This window comes from Lolium rigidum, chromosome 2 (assembly GCF_022539505.1).
Source record: "Lolium rigidum isolate FL_2022 chromosome 2, APGP_CSIRO_Lrig_0.1, whole genome shotgun sequence".
In the NCBI taxonomy this organism is placed as follows: Eukaryota; Viridiplantae; Streptophyta; class Magnoliopsida; order Poales; family Poaceae; genus Lolium; species Lolium rigidum.
In genome coordinates this window covers 232203262-232221975 of record NC_061509.1, presented here as the reverse complement: position 1 = coordinate 232221975, position 18714 = coordinate 232203262, and the positions used below count along the sequence as shown (strand labels likewise).

Below are 18714 nucleotides of genomic sequence, written 5' to 3'. Positions count from 1 at the left end.
AAATGCGTTGGGAGAAAGTGCTTTTGGGATCCTTTTGGATGTTGCATATTTCATACTGTCTTGTTGACTGGATGATCCTTTGCTGATGGTTTGATCTCGGTGGAATTTCAGTTCCACGCGTCCTGTATTAAGACTTCTTAGTGTTAGTTTTGGGTTGTTCTTCGTTTGAACGCTAGTAGTAGGGCGGCGCTTTCCCCTTTTGTTTTCATGTTTCCTGTAAAACTACCTGAACATGGTTTCGTTATCTCGTCGATAATGAAATTCGATCCCCTGTTGGATCGCTTGGAAAAAAAGGATTACCACGTGAGTTGGTCTGTTTACATTGTCATCTTCTGTTCAATGTTTTGATTAATCATTAGTTCATTACTACATCATTATGTATTTATTCTCTCTTCAGTTGCTCATACAGATGTTTTTGTATCATCACCTGTTTTTTCATTTCTTAGTGCTATACTCAGATGGTTTCTCTTTTTTCTTCATCTGCTTCTATGCCTACTCAAACTAGTCTCCTTGGAATATTGTTTTAGTATTTATATGCGCAATCAGAACAAAACTTTTCATGCTGTCCTATTTCTGATTATGCATTTTGCATCTTCTCTTTCTCCTGTTGATTGAGGAATTAATAATTTTATGAGATCACACGACCATTTACTGCTTCTTGATATTGACTTGCTCTCTAAGAGTGCTACTTTTAAATTTTAGTTTTCTTTTACGAAAATAAGTTTTCCATTTTTGTTTAATTTGATTGAGAGACCATTCAATGACTAGATTCATGTTTAAGGCTAAATTGCATAATTCGGATATTTCAGTGTGCTTATTCTTCTGTTGGTAATTTAGCTAATTTTGATATATTATTTTGCAGATGAATGTTAAAGTGGCAAAGAAGGCCATTATTGAAGGTATCTAATACATGAAATTATTTGCCTGTCTAGACCATAGAATATAACCAGGCTAATACTAATTAGAAGAACCCCTTCTACGATTTTCATCATTGTACTTTACAATTTTAGATTGTGCTTGCAATAAAAAAAACATTGCCGCCTTACCCTAGATAGGTTATATATTTTTATTTCTCTGATACAACATGTCCTTTATCGACATGAAAGGCAGCCTTGACACTGAATCCTTGAGTATGTTATATGATGCTGTTATCACTAGCTTATGGGAGAATTATTAAATTATTTTCCAGTTTCTCCACGTCTGCCATTCTAGAAATACTGTTTCTTATCACTGTGGATTACCATCATGTATGGCGTGTGCTCTTCTGTTGAAACTTTGTTAGGTATTTGTATACCTCTGGTTTAAGCATTTGTTAATGCTTATCATCTGCAGGTTTTCATAGAACTGATGATTCACTACTGCAGGAAAGTACTGAAGGTAAGAATTATGGTCTGAACTTTCTTCATCTGTTTTGCGAAATGACCAGTCAGACCCTACGACCATGGTTGGGAAATTTCCAGGCAAGCTGGTGTAAGAACTGATATATTTAGTGGTTAAGACTTAAGAGTAAGTTTTTAAAAGTTACAGATTTGTACAGATCAAAGGATACAAATCTGGAACATTTAAAAAGTATCACGCCTTCTTTAGTGGTCTGTAGAAATGGTGTAAGAATTCATAAGCCGCCTCCTTTAGTGGTAAAATAATTGAAAGTGACACTTTTGAGAAAGTATCCTGTGGAAAACACATTAAGATGAAAAATCTGTGGAAACCATGTTTAGGATTTCCCAAAAAATTATAAAAAAACATTATGTTAAGTTCCAACTCATAATCATTTTGCAGTTATGTAAAAGATAAATTCAGCAATGAGTAGTAGCGTTGTCTGTTTGCTAGTATTCATTACCCAGTCTATTTAGCTCCTGAATGATTCCGAGTTTGAACTTGAAAGCTTACTTCTTCAAAGAACTTCACCTCCCCAACATAATATATTGTTGTGATTTTTTATGAAAAATTTAAACATGGGTTTACATGGTTTTCTCCGGTTTCCACTGGATATTTTCCTGATACTTTCAAGTGTATTGTCTAGCTGGTGGCAAGGTTAAACAATGCTCTATCGGGCGTTACTTTGGCTCCGCCAAGGATTCCTAGGTGCCTGCTGTGGCCTGGCACGGCGGTTCGACCCTACGCGGTCGTCTAACCGACCGACAATATCCTATGGCGAGGAATCAACCTTACTATTCCACTCCTCAACCCTAGCCTCCTCCAGTTCATCTTCCTCCATAGATCGGTTTCCCCTCCTCCGGTCGGCTTCGCCGACGTCGGGAGGAGTGAGGAACCCGATCTATGCGTGAAGTTTCCAATAAAAGTAGTGGTTTCATTAGATTATGTTAGGATTTTGGTAGCCGCCTTCTTGTTGGTTTCCCCTCAATGGAGATGGCATCGTCTGCAATAAGTGATCTTCAGCCTTTCGTTCGGCGACGAGATTTTCTTCCCGGCGTCAATGGTGGTGTTGAAGGATCACAATTTTCTAGGTATGGGCCTTCAGATCTTGTTTCGCCAGATCAATTTTGGATCTTTTGTCGGTGTTGCCGCGAGGAGGATTATCCTCGCAGTTTTTGTCCCGGCTGCTACGTCCTCGACAATGGTGATTCGTACTCTCGGCTCTCCATCGACGACGACAAAGCTAGTCGGTTGTTATTCCCTGACATACTGATGTTGGTACTCTTGCCGATGTTGAATGACTGCTTTAATGGTTGCGTGCGTGCACGCAGCCTTGGTATTGCGGCTCAAAAAATTATGGGAGAACTTTCGTCGGTATCTAAACGTTTATGGTTCGTTATCTATCTTTGGCTGCCTTCAGAAGAGTACGAGATTGTGTTCTGCAAGAAGAAAGAATTTGAAGACCTCGAGGATTTGTTACTATCTTTTAGACTTTATTTTGTAATCATTGGAGTCGGCTCATGTATCTCTACCATGTACTATTTATTACTATGAATATATGTGGTATTGATTGTCAAAAAAAAAAAAAACCTTACTATTCCGCTGGTGGGCCTGCTCAATGAGCCAGTCTCCACTCTTATCGTTTTAGCTTTTTTTACCTATACCTCTTTCTTCTCTCTTGGCATTGGTGGTTTTCTAGATGGTACAACCTTGCAGTGAAACATCCTTGGCCTAGTAGCTAGCGTTTTTCTGAACCTTGGTTGGTGCGCAACGACACAATGACATAGGGTGGACCTTACTTCTTGCAGTGACAAGAACCTCTTAGTTATGATGAATTGACGGTAAATTAACATGAATAGACATTTTATTGTACCAAGTACGCAAAGCCCATAGAAATGGTAGTTTCGGAGAATCTCTATCATGTACGTTACTTTCTTATTGCTTGCTTATTTCATGATAGTACTCACATGTCTTATCTATAGGAAACTGGCAAGATGGTGCAACAGCTGTATGTGTTTGGGTCTTGGGACAGATGGTCAGTTTATAGTACCAGGGATTTTCTTCTTTCTTTATAAGTTTATATGCGTCATATCCTGGAATTATTTTTGGTTATCGAATTTAAAATCCGTATAGAATCAGGATTTATGAGGCCATTTGTTTCTTCAGTATACATAGGGTTTAATGTCTATTCCCTGACTTGAAGACAGCGATTCTTCATTTATTTATAATAAATTAATTTATACCCACATTCCTACCTTTAAGTCTGCAACTCAGCATACCGCGGCATAATTTACCGTTTCTAATCTACAAACATAATAATCCATGCATTAGTTTTTGTTCTCATGCATAAGTAACCCATTGTGTGGTGTTGTCATTTGGGTACTGAATGCTAATTATTTTATTTGAGATGCATAGCTTATGCATTTCACACATTTTACATGCCAAATCAAATCTCAATTGAAATGCAAATCTAGTTATGCAATCCTTTTTGCTTAAGCTGCTCTTTATTGACATGTTCCAGGTTGTGGTTGCGAATGCCGGGGATGCTAAGGCAGTATTAGCTCGTTCTACTTCAACTGATGACGAAGTTCCAGTGGTTGATACTAGAAGTCTACTGAAGGCCATTGTTTTGACGAGAGAACATAAAGCCATCTTTCCGCAAGAGTGGTCGAGAATCCAGAAGGCTAATAGCTATGTAGTTCCAGCATTTAGTTCAGTTGTCCCTCCTAACTTTAGTTTTGCTTAGTTATGCATGTTCCAAAGGAATCAATTCCCTGGTTATTCTATGGTTGCCATTGCAATCATGTTGCATCTTTTTCCTGGCACCCAGTCTCTGTCAAATGAGATCAGATTATGGTAATAAGTAGAGGGGGAAAATCTGATTTTGGTAATTATACCGAATTTAAGCTCTGAAATTCATTACAGTTTGTTCGAAGGACTTTCTCAAGCATTAGAATATTAGCATTTCCATTGCGCATCCAACACATGCCAACTTTTTACCCTAATTGCTGCCAGTTGTTAGTGATAGGAACTAGCTGGTTTGTGATAAGTTCAAAAGTGTTGTCCTTTCCTTGATTCATTTTCTCATGTTGTCCCATTTGCTCCTTTTGTTATCGGTCTAATGTTTGAATGCAGTATTGGATGAGCATCTTACCACTACATATTGCATATTGAGCTCTTATTTTGATATATCCCGGCTCACGATTCATTTAACCTTGTGCTGTAAAGCCTGGGGGTTCTGTTGGTCCTAATGGGAGAATGCAAGGACGCATTGAAGTATCTAGAGCTTTTGGAGATCGCCACTTTAAGAAGGTTTACTGTTGTAAACTTATTTGCTGATAAAATTAACCTGCTATTCTGTTTGTGTATATGGAAAATATACTATTTGAGTATCACCAGTGTTGTGATGAATGGTTGAGATGTTCTCTAGATAATGATTCCCTCCTGATTACCATCTCCCCTCTTTTTGTTAAAATGGTAGGAATTAGAAACAATGCAATAATGGAGGTACGTACTTGGTTAGCATGGCTCGTTCATGAAAATACAGGTCTTTTGTATAGAGAGCACATCAGTTAGATACAGTTTTGGGCTTGCAATTCTAATTTATCTCAGTTACTCAGTTGTCAGTTCTTACGTTGTGTTGCTTACATCCAAAACTTTCAAAAATTCAATGCTTTACATTAGTATGTGGTACTCTCATTAGAGAGATAATTTTACAACTGCTGTCAAATGTTCTATCCAAATTCTGGGAAAACATAGACACTTATTTTGCAGACGTAGCTATGTCAAGCCAAACTAACAAATAAATCTAATTTAGCGTAAAAAAAAACTAGAGAAAAAAAAAGCGTGTGCTGCATGCCTACTAATACTGTAATACATACTCCTTCACTCCTTCAGCATGCTTTCTTAAAGCCAGTGTTGAACAGATAAGAAGGCACGTGTTAAAAAAAAGATAAGAAGGCTATCTGTAAAAAAATAACTTCGTGGAGCATCAACATTTATCAATCAACTACTGTGCAGGTTGGGTTAATTGCAACACCAGATGTACATTCGTTTGAACTTACAAAGAAGGATCATTTCATCATTCTTGGCTGTGATGGCTTATGGGGAGTTTTTGCCTCATTTGGACTCCTTCAATCATATTTATGTCGAGTCTAATTTGTTATGTATCCCAGGTATTTGGACCAAGTGATGTTGTTGAATTTGTCCAGAAGCAATTATAGGTGTTAAGTAATTTGTAACTTTTATATACGTTTGTTTCTTCTACCCACTATTTGCTTATAAGTTATCTGTACTGAGGTGAAAACTGATTAGGCTTTGATTAGATGATGCTAAAATTAAGTTGTAAGCCTATTTTCTGTAGTGAAATTTATGCTACCCATTCTCCTATGGACTAGATTACCCATGTATACATGGTAGAGCTCTGGCATATGCGTTGCAGCTGGCGTGGCTACCTAAACTCTGCAGGAAATTCACCACATAGCAATATATTCCCTATGTTCCAAAACAATTGAAGTTGCTGGGTTTTTCCTAAGTCATGCTTCTCTTAAGTTTCAGTTGATTTATAGAAAAATCTGTCAATATCTACAACGTTAAATCTATATATATTGTATGCAGTATGAACCTAGGAGATCGTGTCAATATCTACAACTTCAACAATGATTCTTATTATTTATCGCACCGACGTAAACATATTTTCATACCTCCGATAAATTTCATTTGACCCTAAGCATCTCACTGTACCTTGTTGTACCACTCAGGAGACATTTTCAGCCACGCTCGCCGTGCGGTGTCTGGTGAAGGAGGCTGTTCGCGAGAGGCGGTGCAAGGATAACTGCACGGCCGCTCTGATCGTCTTCAAGCACTAGAAACTCTTGGCTGTTGCTACCCTATTTACAGAACTGAATCGAGGAAGAGGAATCACAAGCCCTACATGATTCTTTTGTTCTGAGTGCTCGACAATGGGTGCTAATGAGTCGTGAGACCACTGTTAGTACACAATCTGACCATATTTCATTTGGATTTTCGTTTTCATTTGGACCATGATTTCCTGGCAAATGCCTCTCTTTTAGTGCCCCGAAGTCACTCCGGGCATTAAACCCGAATCCCGAACCCGAATATCCTGATCCTGAACCCGTATATCTTGAACCCGAAAAACCTGATCATGTATTTGAGATGCTGTTTCAAATACCCGAATATATTTCAGAGAATTCGGGCCTATAGTCTCGGCACCCGAATATCCTAAAATAGTAGAGCCCATCCCATTAAGAAATCCCAGACGCCCAGCCCAACTTCCCAATTTCAGTTGCGAACACTAAAGATTCAGCACTTGTCATGTTTTTTAAGCTTAAGCTGTTTGTGGCAGGAACTCATAAGCCCTTTTTCTAAAGTGTGGAATATGCATTCCCTGATTCACCGCCAATCAACTAGTTGGAGATCAACGGGAGGGTTGTGACACCCCCAGTTTATCATAGTTTAAATCCCAGATTTGACATTTTAGTGTCTCATTAAAAGGTGAAATATTCTTCAGTGGAAGACGTCCATGGTGGCTTCGTCCATCTCAAGACCCATCAGATCAATTTCTTTGACTCGGTCTCTCAGGGTAGGGTGTGTGTGCGTGCGTACGTTCATATGGATGAGTATATGTACGTACGTATGAACGTTTACATTTGTACCGAGTTTTGCAAAAAAAAATCAACCAGTGCAAGATTGACTTGGCACTAATTACTAACTCCTAAAATGAGTAAGGCGTCCTAACTTTGACCAATTTTATTGATAAAATTATATATATCTACAATATCTAATATATACCATATTAGAATATACTTTATGATGAATTCGATGGTGTTGGTTTGAGATTCTAAATGTTGATATTTCTTATTATAAATTTGGTCAAAATTCACCGGTTTAACTTTGAAAAAAATCTTATAGCACTATATTTTAGCATAGAGGGAGTAGTGTACTAGTCAAAACAGATTTATAAATTCAGTAAACAAAACAATATTGGAGGGAAGGGCTGCTATGGCTATCGTGCAATTGAAGCCTTGTCTCACCGGCGGCCGACGGGGACCTCCTTGCCAAGGTTTAATGGTTTGCTCGTGATTAGCACGAAGTGTGCAGCTAGTACAGTAGTACTGTCCATAAATCATCAACTCCTCTTCCACCCATTGCTAGCCACACACACCGCACCGCAGGCTGCCAGAAGCCCTGGCGGATGCTGACCTGCCCGCACCTCTTCCTCTCCCGGTACGCCTATCTTTCTCTCTCAGTTCCATTGTTTGGTTGATTTTCTTGGATCTGTGATCCGAAAAGTGTTCTTCCCCGTCCTACCTTTTCCTGTTCTTGCCACGCGCATCTGAGATTGGGCGCTCGAATCATTCTTGGTGGAGTAGATTCTTGGCTAGAATGAAACGCCAAAAAATTTGTTTTTATTGTTTCCTATTGCCTGTGTGATCTAGCGCTGTTCTGATTCAGCTGATTGCCCCTTTTCCCCAAATCTTAAATAGCTGCCGCGCCCCGCTGAATCTTGGCTGGATTCATCTAGAAAGAGTAAAAAATTCTTGGGTCTGATTGCGACGCGAAGGTCCGTCGCTCATGGTTGATGGGAAGCCATCAAGCCAACCAGAGATCGCGCGGGAAATTCCCCCAAAATAGAATGGGCAGGTGTGTGTAGTTAGGACGCCTCACTCATTTAGGAGTTTCTTTCTTGGTGTTTCTTTCTTGAGTACTAGTATGATTTTTCCATCTTGGTGTTTGAATTGGTTCGTGGTGAAGTTAGGACGCCTCACTCATTTAGGAGTTTCTTTCTTGAGTACTAGTATGATTTTTCCAGTAATTAGTGCCGAGTCAATCGTGCACTGGTTCCAGCCAGTTGATTGGCGGTGAATCAGTGAATGCATATTCCACACTTGAAAAAAAAGGGGGCTTATGAGTCCCTGCCACATACAGCTTAAGCTAAACAACATGACAAATGCTGAATCTATAGTGTTCGCAACTGAAATATGTTGCTGGTTCATATTGCACTTGGTAGTTGGGAGAACACCACTTCAGCTTTGGTGTCTTAGTTGTAGTAATTCTGTTGTCATGATTCATATGCAACTGGAACATGCTTCATTTAGTTCAATACGATGTCAACTGTAATCATATGCCACAAGGGCCAGCTAAGAAATTGTTGCCTGTTGATATTTCTAATGCTTATGTTGCTGATCTGGGCATCTCAGTTTTATTTAGTGGCCATGTAGTAATTTGACAAGTACTTACATGCTTGTGTGTTTATGTGTATTTATTTATGGACGTCTGTAATTAGTTCTTTATAAGCAAAATAAAATTATAAAATGCCTGATGTATCTTGCAGTTCTATAGAATAATATGCATTGGTTCGGTTTCTCATGCTTGTTGTTACCTTACCAATTTCAGGTAAATAATCTGATCTCATGGCGAAGAAACACCACGCCACAAGCAGCCTTGTGATAGGCTATGCTTTGTGCTCGAGCTTGCTGGCAATCATCAACAAGTATGCTGTCACAAAGTTCAATTACCCTGGCGTCCTGACTACGCTACAGTACTTTACATCTGCTGCTGGTGTTTGGGGCCTTGGAAAGCTAGGTTTTCTTTGCCATGATTCCTTCAACCTGGAGACTGCCAAGAAATTCGCACCAGCTGCTGTTGTCTTCTACCTTGCAATATTCACCAACACAAACCTCCTCGTTCATGCCAATGTGGACACATTTATAGTTTTCAGATCCTTGACTCCGCTTTTGGTTGCTCTTGCCGACACATTCTTCCGGAAGCAACCATGCCCTTCCAAGCTCACATTCTTATCCCTTGTAATCATATTGGGAGGAGCAGTTGGCTATGTGATAACAGATTCCGCCTTCAGCCTCACAGCATACTCGTGGGCGCTTGCTTATCTGGTGACAATTACAACGGAGATGGTGTACATCAAGCATATTGTTACGAGTCTGGGTCTGAACACATGGGGTTATGTGCTGTACAATAACCTTCTTTCGCTCATGATTTCCCCCATCTTTTGGTTTTTGACAGGGGAGCACAAGTCGGTCTTCTCAGCTGTCAAATCACGGGGTGAGAGTTGGTTCCAGCTCAACGTCTTTGTTGCGGTAGCATTGTCATGCATGTTTGGATTGCTCATCAGCTTCTTTGGCTTCGCGGCTAGGAAAGCAATCTCTGCCACTGCATTCACGGTAACTGGGGTTGTGAACAAGTTCCTCACAGTGGCGATCAATGTGACGATCTGGGACAAGCACGCGAGCGCATTTGGTTTGGTTAGCCTTCTGTTCACTCTAGCTGGTGGAGTACTCTACCAGCAATCAGTTACTGCAAAAGGACATATTGCAGCACCACAGCATGAACAGGCATCAGAACAACATAAGAATGATAGTGACAGTGCCGAGTATGATGAGGAGAAACATAAGTTGGTTTCATCTGGTGAACGCCCTGTTGCATGAAGAATGTTATTCTTAGCTTTAGATCGACAGGTTTGTCCTTTATTTTTGTTCAGTAGGCCCTCACTTTTGCTTGACCATTGCAACAGAACCATACAATAGGCATTGTCAGTTTATTATGTAATATTTGTCTACAACTAGAAGTTTCCTTTTATCTGCACTATCATTTTCTACTGGAAGAAATCTAGGCTTAATCACTGTTGTTTGTGGTAGTGATGATGCCTGTTGTAAACTTGTAATACACTAACAGTATAGACACCTCATATAATTCTTGATATTATATATATTGGGCACTGATGCCTGTTGTTGTAACCGAAAACAAGAAAATGGGGTAGGTATTAATCGTTAGTTGCACCTAAATACTTCTAAGCTAACGAGCTTTTGGGGTTGCAAAATATCAAAGCAGAACAAATCTAAAAGAAACATAGCTGTATCTATTTACTCTCACTACAACTCTAGAGTTGACCATGTTTTGTTCTTGTTCAAGGACTACGAAGAGTAGTAAATGACAACCAGGGTAGCTAGCTAGAACATTAGCTGCTGCAGCCTGATGCATCATCACCTGGAAGGAAGCTGGAAGACCCTGGGGACAAGGAGATATTGTCATGATGGTGGCAAGTTCACCATGCTATGTGATGGCATCAGTTGCCTCTTGTTCAGCTCTGTGGTTTAGGTAAGTTCTTAGGGTTTTTCTCCTCCATGTGCTCTGTCATGGCTGTGATGTGTTTTGGCCATCTATTCGATGAGCAATACCCTGAATTATGGCGCTCGTGGTCATTTGGCCATGTAGCTTCTAATTTGTGTTTCTATGAAATTGACATGTAGGCCTGGTTTGTTACAGGTAGTATTTCCCTTAAGCCACTGTGGTTGATTGTTTTGTGCCGTTGACCTATTTTTTTTTATGAACACAGCTAGTTGGTATTCTGTTGACTGGGTGATGCTTTGCTTGTTCTGTGGCAATATATCTACGCCTGGCTATTATAGTGTCTTGACAGTTATTCGGTATTATTGGTTCTACATTGTTTTGGTACTAGAACCGAGTGACACTAGTCTTGAGCTAGACATATCTGTTTGTGCACATTGAATAAGAGCTTGGCTCCTAATATGATGAATGTTCATGGTATTGATGTTGTAGATATATTTTGTTCTAGCTGGCCTATAGGTGTTGCTGCCTAATTATTTGTTGCATGTTGCCTCATCAAGAGTTGCCTTTGGATGAATTACTGGCTAGCTGGTTTTTGCTTCTGTAGCATCTCTAAATATTTGTCAAGTTAGTGCTCTCACAAGGTTAAGCTCGTAGTGCTTAATCCCATTTCTTGTCCCTGATTTGCAGGTGAAAAAGAGAAGTTAAAGACTTGAAGTAGGTAGCTTAATTAGTATTCTTCTAAAATGCTTTTGTGACAAATTCATGTACAATTGAATTGTAAATTGTGATACTCCAGATCACAACTTGTAAATGTAGTCTCCTAACTTGCATTTATGTCCCCAAATAAACTTGTTAGTTGAGTTCTTTATTATCCAGCATTTGCCATGTGATGAAAATGTCCATAAAAGGGGTAAGTCATGCCAAAATTTTCACAAAACCAGCTTGCTGATTATCCTATGCATGAACGGCTGGTCTAATTCTCCTGCCTATCCGTATATATAAGTGGAACTAGGAGGTGAAGCTAGCATGTTTGTGCAGCTAGCTAGGTACAAGTTGGTCGATTCAATTAGGAGCCTAAGCTTGGTATTTGTATTGATAGCCATGCATACATGGCTCCTGCCAGGATAGATGGAAGCCGTGGCCAACGTTGCCATCAGTTGAGGAGCTCTGTCCGTGAGGAATGTGATGCATGTTCGTCGTGTTGATGTCGGTATGGCATAAGTGTGCCTCGTCATGCTCGACATTACAAGGCGCCATCCCTCTGTTGAGATGAACGGTCCCTCTGATACAGTCGATGGTGAATAGGAATGATTTGAAAGATATGTAGGAAGGTGGTTATTGAGCTTGTTTTGTTGTGTTGAGGAGTAGAGAAGATCTGATATGAAAGATGGTTGATGGATAATTGAAAAGAGCAAATTCCTGAAGTCTGGCCGTGAGAGGTTGTAACGAAAAACCCCACGGGAACGTTTTGTTCTTTTCAAAGATCTCTGCATATGTTGGAGTGATCTCCCATCTTTCTGACCTATCGTGCCTCAACTGACATTAATGCAAGATCCTAACGATACCTGATTCTAGGCTATGTCGCCATGGTCGAGCTGCTGAGCTCCAGTGGGCTCAATGGCCTTTCCTGGCTTTCCTACTTCGTCTATGTTATCTATGCTCTGCTATGGGAAAGTTTTTTTTAGGGGGAGTGGGGGTGTAATTTAGTCCAAAATCGTGCAATTTTTTCCCTCTCAGCAAGCGTCGCCACTGTCTGGGTAGCAAAAGAATATTGATCAATGCAATTCATGAAGGGGCCAACTCATTAAGTTCAACTCCTATCGTGTTGAACAACAATAAGCAACTTGAAATGGGGCAATATGCTATCGTGAGGTGGACAAGATCGTCATCATCAACCTCAAGTAAAATATGCGTAAGGCAAATGTATGAACTCGATAGGGTTTGTTCCTTATCGGTCTCGTGGTGTTAGTTGTGAGACCGGGTTATAGGATAGATAGGCGTACTATTAAGAGGAGCTCTCAAGTGAGTAACTTCATTGTATCTCGGAGAGAGCTTAAATCTTTGGATCATTGAGGTCATCTTTCTTGGTTCTTATTTAGTTCTTATCCATGAGAGGATCTGGAGCTTGTGTTAAGCTCAATGAGAAGCTCTAGTTCATTGAAAACGGATTTCATATGCTTTCTCTATTGCGTTTTCGTTGACCTTCTCGTTGACCTTCTTCGACGCTTCTTCTTAGTCTCTAGTATTTCCCAAAATAATTGCATTGCAATAAAAAAATTGGGTCCATTTGAAATTCGGAAGGTCCGTATAATTCAAAAATACGCAAAATAGTGATTTGTTCTGCATCATCAGAAACAAATATAGGGAGACTTTGTGAAAAATCCCTAAATCAATGTAAAACATGCTGGGAGCCTCACATATGATGCAAATATCAATGAATATCGTATAATAAACACAAAAATTGATGGATACATTTTACATGTGTCAACTTTGTAGCTCAACTCTCTTCTCGATACATGATATGTGATTCACCCGACTAACCCTTAGTCGATCGCCTCGGTTAACACTTAACCGAGTCGCGCATGGCCATGCTTTCTAAATCATATCAAGTGAAGAGGCAAAATCCCATCTTCGTTATCCATGTCACATCACGCAGCTTGTTTCTCAGTCGAACCGAACTCTGCCTTTATAACTGCCTTATCGAATCATGCAACAACCTCAGGTCTATGGATTACATTGATAGAGACATGCAAATGACGACTTTGCTTGTTGCGTCTCAATGTGGGTCAGTCCGACTCGCTATACACTTTAGCTGAGTCCGTGTATGTCCGATTAGTCATCAGCCGACTTGCACAGTATGAACAACATAAGCATATAGTTCCACAACCGAATCACGTATTCGATGATATATGCAAGAGTTCATACAAGGACAACCTTACTTTATGAATACATTAGAAAATACAGCATCCATGTTTGCCTTAGGGCATGTTTCCAACACCTATGACACTATCGCGCCCGGAGAATCCAATGTCATCAATGTTGATGGTGCGGCCCCAAGTGCGGGTAGTGCACCGCTGAAGAGGCCGAGTGGACAGATCAGCTCCAAGCCGGAGGCCAAGTGAGATACCTCCTCGCTAGCAGTAATGGAGACAATCAAGAAGCTTCTTGCCGACAAGAAGGTGTCGAGTGAGAAGAGGGACGATAAAAAGCGGAGGGAAAAAGAAGAGACCGTCAAGAACTACTATGAGATACAAACCAAGAAGCTCGAGATTGAAGGAATCAATGCCCACGTGGCCGCAAAGGAGGTGGGTAACAAGCAAAATTAGTTGGACATCGCCTTGCTCAGCGAGGAGGCCAAGATCATGGCGGCCCCTTTGACCGATGACATGGACCCTATTCACCGGGCATGGCTCAAGAAGAAGAAAAGATCATTTTAGCTCGAGATATGTGATTTGTGTATCATGCTTTCGAAACTCTAGTGTGCCAGCCTGTTGTATTTGAACTTATTGTATTGCAACTTTGCCTTCTATTATTTTTGGTGTATTTTCTATTTTTTTTGTGACAGACAATGTTAAATATGAATTTTAAAAGACACTCATTTTCTAGGACGCAAATAAAATACAGGCCGCCGTTAGGACCGCGGATTTTCACTTGTACATGGACCACTGCATCCAGATAAAATCAAACTAAAATACGATCCGTTATGCGGGTGGCCGTTGGAGATAGCCTATAGCTACTACGTAAAGTCATGAATATTGGATTTGCATCAACACAACCTAAAGGGTAGCAAGGTTAACATTAATTTTCTTTCCTTATATTGTGAGATAATTAAGGCAACACTAATTAAGTGCAAGTCAAAGATCATCCATGAAGCTAACAGCCAAAAATAACCCCAAAACTCGTCGGTGGGTGAAGCAAACTCATCCATCGGCAGTTACTGTCGCGAGGACAAGACAAGGAGCTTGCGGCCATGGAACCCCCGAAATCGAGTTCCGTCGCCTGCTTTTTCTCCAACGGTGCCATCTGCCTCGAAGTGAGTAAACTAGGTACGCCCCGAGCTAACAGACGACAGCAACGCCTGGGCGTCGATAGGCGCGATTAGTTACTGTCGCGGCGCTGACAGAACAGCGAGCTTGGAGCCATGGAACTGATCTGGTGCGTCACTTTTGATGGCGCTATGCTCCCAAGTCTCTCCTGCCCTTTTTCCTTTCCCAGAGAAGCTGGCCTCTTCCACGTCTGCCACACCGTGTCATGGTCGCGTGTTAGGCTTTCATTGTCGCCGTCGCCTTCCCGGTCAACCACTACCATTTCAACCTTTGCCCTGTTCAACGACAAGACGAGTAGAAGTGCTCACGCAGTTCATTGCCCCGTCTTCCTCCTATAAAAGCCTTGTCCATAGATAAAGATTTGATTGTTAGTCCTAGAAAGCACCCAGAGAGAGAAGGAAGAAGAGGTCAGGGACGATGAAGTCCAACAGGAACCTTTCGAGAGCAGAGGGGCGGAGGCTGGGGAATGCGGCGCTGATCGCCTTCATGCTCGGATCCCTCCTCCTGCTCTCCGTCATCAGGGCAAGGTTCTCCCCCATCGGTAAGCGATCAAACACTTGGATCTTTGATTGTGTTGATTCATTCTTGTGTTCTTGGTTCTGAAATGGTGATCCTGGGCGGCGGTTTGACCTTTTCCTTGGCTGGGTTCCGTGCTGTAGGCAAAACAGGGGATGCCATCAAAGCAGAGGAGGAGCAGCAGGGATTGGTGAGCAAGGGCAGCGTCAAGATGGAGACCGCCGATGAAGCTGCAGTTTCAACTGGTAAGTTTCGTGCGACCAATTCATTCTCATGCGTGGAAATCGAATGCAATTTGTGGAGCTCAGCAGCCCCCACCAGATCTGATGTTGAGCTGAATTTGCAATTTGCAGCAGAGGAGGAGAAAGAAGAAGCTCACACCAAATCAGCCGACACGTTCGGCGGCGGCGGCGTAAGCGCGAGTACCCCGGTCGTCACCGTTGACGCCACGGACCGCGTGATCAAACCGGTGTGCTACGAGACGAGCCGGCGGTCGGACACGTGCGAGGCCGCCGGCGACGTCCGCGTGCAGGGCCGCAGCCAGACCATCAACGTCGGCCCGCTGGACCACGAGTGGAGGGTGAAGCCGTACTGCCGGAAGCACGACGCGTTCGCGCAGTCGCACGTCAAGGAATGGACACTCCGGCCCCTCTCCTCCGACGGTGGCGCGGCGCCTCCTCCACCGCAGTGCACGGTGAACAGCTCCGCGACGGCGTTCGTGATGTCCACGGGCGGGTTCACGGGCAACCTGTTCCACGACTACACGGACGTGCTCATCCCGGCGTTCATCACGGCGCACCGGTTCGCGGGCGAGGTGCAGTTCCTGGTGAGCAGCTTCAAGTCGTGGTGGACCAACCGGTACCTGCAGATCTTCCAGCAGCTGAGCAAGCACGAGGTGATCGACATCGACAACGACGACGAGGTCCGGTGCTTCCGCAACGTCGTGGTCGGGCCGACGTTCCACAAGGAGCTGGGCATCGACGCGGCCAAGGCGCCGCCGGGGTCCTCCATGGTGGACTTCCGCGCCATGCTGCGTGGCGCGTTCGGGCTGGAGCGCGCCACGGCGGAACCCAGCGGCGACCGGTGGGACATCCGTCGGCGGCCGCGGCTGCTGATCATCGCGCGCCGGAGCTCGCGCGCGTTCCTGAACGAGCGCGCCATGGCGGACATGGCCATGAGCCTGGGGTTCGACGTGCGCGTCGGGGAGCCGGACATCACCTCGGACGTGTCCAAGTTCGCGCGGCTGGTGAACTCGGCGGACGTGATGGTGGGCGTGCACGGCGCCGGGCTGACCAACATGGTCTTCCTCCCCGCCGGCGCCGTGCTCATCCAGGTGGTGCCCTACGGCGGGCTGGAGTGGCTCGCCCGGAGCACCTTCCAGGAGCCGTCGGCGGACATGCAGATCCACTACATGGAGTACATGATCCAGCTCGACGAGACCACGCTGAGCGAGCAGTACCCCAAGGACCACCCCGTGCTCAGGGACCCGAACTCCATCCACAAGCAAGGCTGGAACGCGCTCAAGACGGTGTACCTCGACAAGCAGAACGTTAGGCCGCACCTGGGCAGGCTCAAGATCACCTTCTTGGAGGCGCTCAAGCTCCTCCCCCATGGACAACAGCAGGCCAACAACAACTGATTGAGCAATACGGCCGGCATCATGTTTATGTACATTGCGCGCTAGCTGCGATCGATCGATCGTTCGTTTCTTCCATGATAATCTAATCTTGGATTATAGGTAGGAAAACATACAGTAGATGGTGGGTTAATTTGTCCAGTTTCTTTGGTTGTTTGGAGGCTGTGCGCGCTCAGCGGCCGGAGTTCTTACAGTTACAGGTTCTATACAAATGCATGGAGATGCATGTAGTAGGAGATGCATTTTCATCTCAACTTGTTTCTACCCCTGCATCCGGTTTGTACCAAGTCCTGCAGCAAAATGGTGTAGTACGATTGAAGAAGCATGTGGAATCTATCAATCCAATACTATAAAGCGAGCATTCCAATCACCATGTGTTGTAAAGATTATTAAATTGGCATGTTCATCAGAAGCAACCTTCTCCAAAAGAAGATCGGAAGTAAGCTACAAGCTACATCATCCTTTACCTACTTGACTATAGCTTACATCATCCAAAAGAAGAATTCCTCATTCAGTTGGCATGTTCACATAAGGAAGTTTGTAACTGAGATCGATATCGCCAACGATCGACTAGCTCTCCTACCTGTAGAGCACCTGAAACTCAAAACGGCATGACAGCCTCGCACGTTAGAGGCAATCTGGCGACGCTAGGCAGCAGCCATTTGTTACATATAGCTCGCTCGCGTGATCGGCGAAGCAAGGTCAAAACTGCAAACGTGAGCTGGGCGCTTCGTGCCGAGGATGGAAAATGCCACCCATCTCGTCCCATCTACATCGTTGTCTCCCACCAAAAACCAAAACAAATGCTCGACAGCCAGGACAGTGCAGAAAGATTTATCTGGACTGCAAACCTGCGAGATCATGTCCGAGTGTTGCTAATACTTTATAAAGAAGGTTCCAAACTATTTTTTCCCTAAAAAATACTTTAGAACCTTATTTATAACTCAGCATGCCAATGAGAAACGAGGGAAAACCTGCAGTCCTCCACTCAGGTAGTTAGAAAACTAGGATGCCGTGTGGACTTGTTCCCATCACGGGATGAAGATGCAGACATGTAGGATTGTCGCATGCTTGCATGGATTGTGCAAAGCCACCCACAATTGCCGCTGCAAAATCAAGAAAGAGACAAACGTCAAAGCAAAAGATTGGGCATAGATTGTGCTGCGTGCTTTGTGGATCTGGTAGCTTGCCGTAATGAAAGTATGCAAGGCGCCAAAGCACCTCTCTAAAATAAGGCTGACATCACTTCACTGTACGTGCCCTAACTGATTAGCGAAAACAGAAAAGAATTCGTCAGAATCCCGCAAATTGTTAGAACTCTAGCTTCACCTCTGGATCCAATCTAACTCTCCTCCACCTCCCGCAAATCAAGATTTTGTTGCTCAATTTTCTCGGTCAAAGTTTATCTTGAAATATGTGTACGCCTTATTCATTGAAACAGAGGTAATATGCGTTTTAGATATTTAAATGTGAAGTAGATACGGATCAAACGAGTGAAACTACGCAGTAAAATGCATCTAGATATCTGCATTTTCAAAAGAAAAAACCAAAACATTTTATCATAGTGGACAAATGGAGTAGTACTTTTTGTTTTATTTTAATGTCACCAAACATCTCTCAAATGGAGTACGAATATTCCGCAACTAGCTGCGGGTGCACCCTATTTTTTGACACTTTCAAGTTTCCGAAAAATGTAAATTAAAATTGTAGACATTGGTTATGCTATATGTTTTGAACCTGGATATTTTTGTTTCAGAATATGAATCATATGTGACCTGTGCAAAAAAAAAGACATAGGTGAACAGTTTCATGTACTACTTACACATCATTTGTTCTTTTTTGTGTAGATCAAATATGATCATATTTTCGGATGAAACTTCACAGATGCAAAAGATACAACACAATGTAGGTCCATAATTTTAGTTTGTATTTTTAGAAACTTAGAAGTGTCATATAAAAATGAGTTGCACCCAAGTATTCCGCAACTAGTTACGGTGCAACCCATTTTTTTTAACACTTTCAAGTTTCCGT

General features: G+C 42.7%; 3 protein-coding genes across 4 annotated transcripts; all 3 read left to right on the top strand.

The window, feature by feature from the left end:
* The first annotated feature begins 862 nt into the window (after nucleotides 1-862).
* On the top strand, nucleotides 863-5600 carry LOC124688304 (probable protein phosphatase 2C 67). The gene is made up of 7 exons (XM_047221995.1): nucleotides 863-899; nucleotides 1333-1377; nucleotides 3360-3412; nucleotides 3899-4060; nucleotides 4606-4689; nucleotides 5398-5487; nucleotides 5553-5600. The coding sequence occupies exons 1-7, from the start codon at nucleotides 863-865 to the stop codon at nucleotides 5598-5600; spliced, it is 519 nt and encodes a 172-aa protein (XP_047077951.1).
* A 1902-nt stretch (nucleotides 5601-7502) lies between these two features.
* LOC124693106 (GDP-fucose transporter 1-like) lies at nucleotides 7503-11356 on the top strand. Of its 2 annotated transcripts, XR_006999863.1 has the most exons (4): nucleotides 7503-7623; nucleotides 8794-9872; nucleotides 10327-10512; nucleotides 11173-11356. XR_006999863.1 is itself a non-coding variant. In XM_047226562.1 (3 exons), the coding sequence occupies exon 2, from the start codon at nucleotides 8811-8813 to the stop codon at nucleotides 9840-9842; it is 1032 nt and encodes a 343-aa protein (XP_047082518.1). In that variant the 5' UTR covers nucleotides 7503-7623; nucleotides 8794-8810; the 3' UTR covers nucleotides 9843-9872; nucleotides 10327-10514. The 2 variants fall into 2 exon arrangements, 1 of the variants encoding a protein (XP_047082518.1); XM_047226562.1 differs by lacking the exon at nucleotides 11173-11356 and having other exon boundaries at nucleotides 10327-10514.
* A 3408-nt stretch (nucleotides 11357-14764) lies between these two features.
* Nucleotides 14765-17051, top strand: LOC124688302 (alpha-1,3-arabinosyltransferase XAT3-like). The gene is made up of 3 exons (XM_047221994.1): nucleotides 14765-15072; nucleotides 15191-15292; nucleotides 15401-17051. Exons 1-3 carry the CDS (start codon nucleotides 14949-14951, stop codon nucleotides 16684-16686), a joined length of 1512 nt encoding a protein of 503 aa, XP_047077950.1. The 5' UTR covers nucleotides 14765-14948; the 3' UTR covers nucleotides 16687-17051.
* The last annotated feature ends 1663 nt before the right edge of the window (nucleotides 17052-18714 follow it).

Excerpts from the sequence above, each read along its gene's own strand:
- LOC124688304 (XM_047221995.1), top strand. The coding sequence starts at position 863 with ATGAATGTTAAAGTGGCAAAGAAGGCCATTATTGAAG. Across the intron at positions 900-1,332 it reads AAAGAAGGCCATTATTGAAG|GTTTTCATAGAACTGATGAT; the intron begins GTATCTAATACA and ends TATCATCTGCAG. Across the intron at positions 3,413-3,898 it reads TTTGGGTCTTGGGACAGATG|GTTGTGGTTGCGAATGCCGG; the intron begins GTCAGTTTATAG and ends GACATGTTCCAG.
- LOC124688302 (XM_047221994.1), top strand. The coding sequence starts at position 14,949 with ATGAAGTCCAACAGGAACCTTTCGAGAGCAGAGGGGCGGAGGCTGGGG. Across the intron at positions 15,073-15,190 it reads GGCAAGGTTCTCCCCCATCG|GCAAAACAGGGGATGCCATC; the intron begins GTAAGCGATCAA and ends TCCGTGCTGTAG. Across the intron at positions 15,293-15,400 it reads TGAAGCTGCAGTTTCAACTG|CAGAGGAGGAGAAAGAAGAA; the intron begins GTAAGTTTCGTG and ends TGCAATTTGCAG.
- LOC124693106 (XM_047226562.1), top strand. The coding sequence starts at position 8,811 with ATGGCGAAGAAACACCACGCCACAAGCAGCCTTGTGATAGGCTATGCT.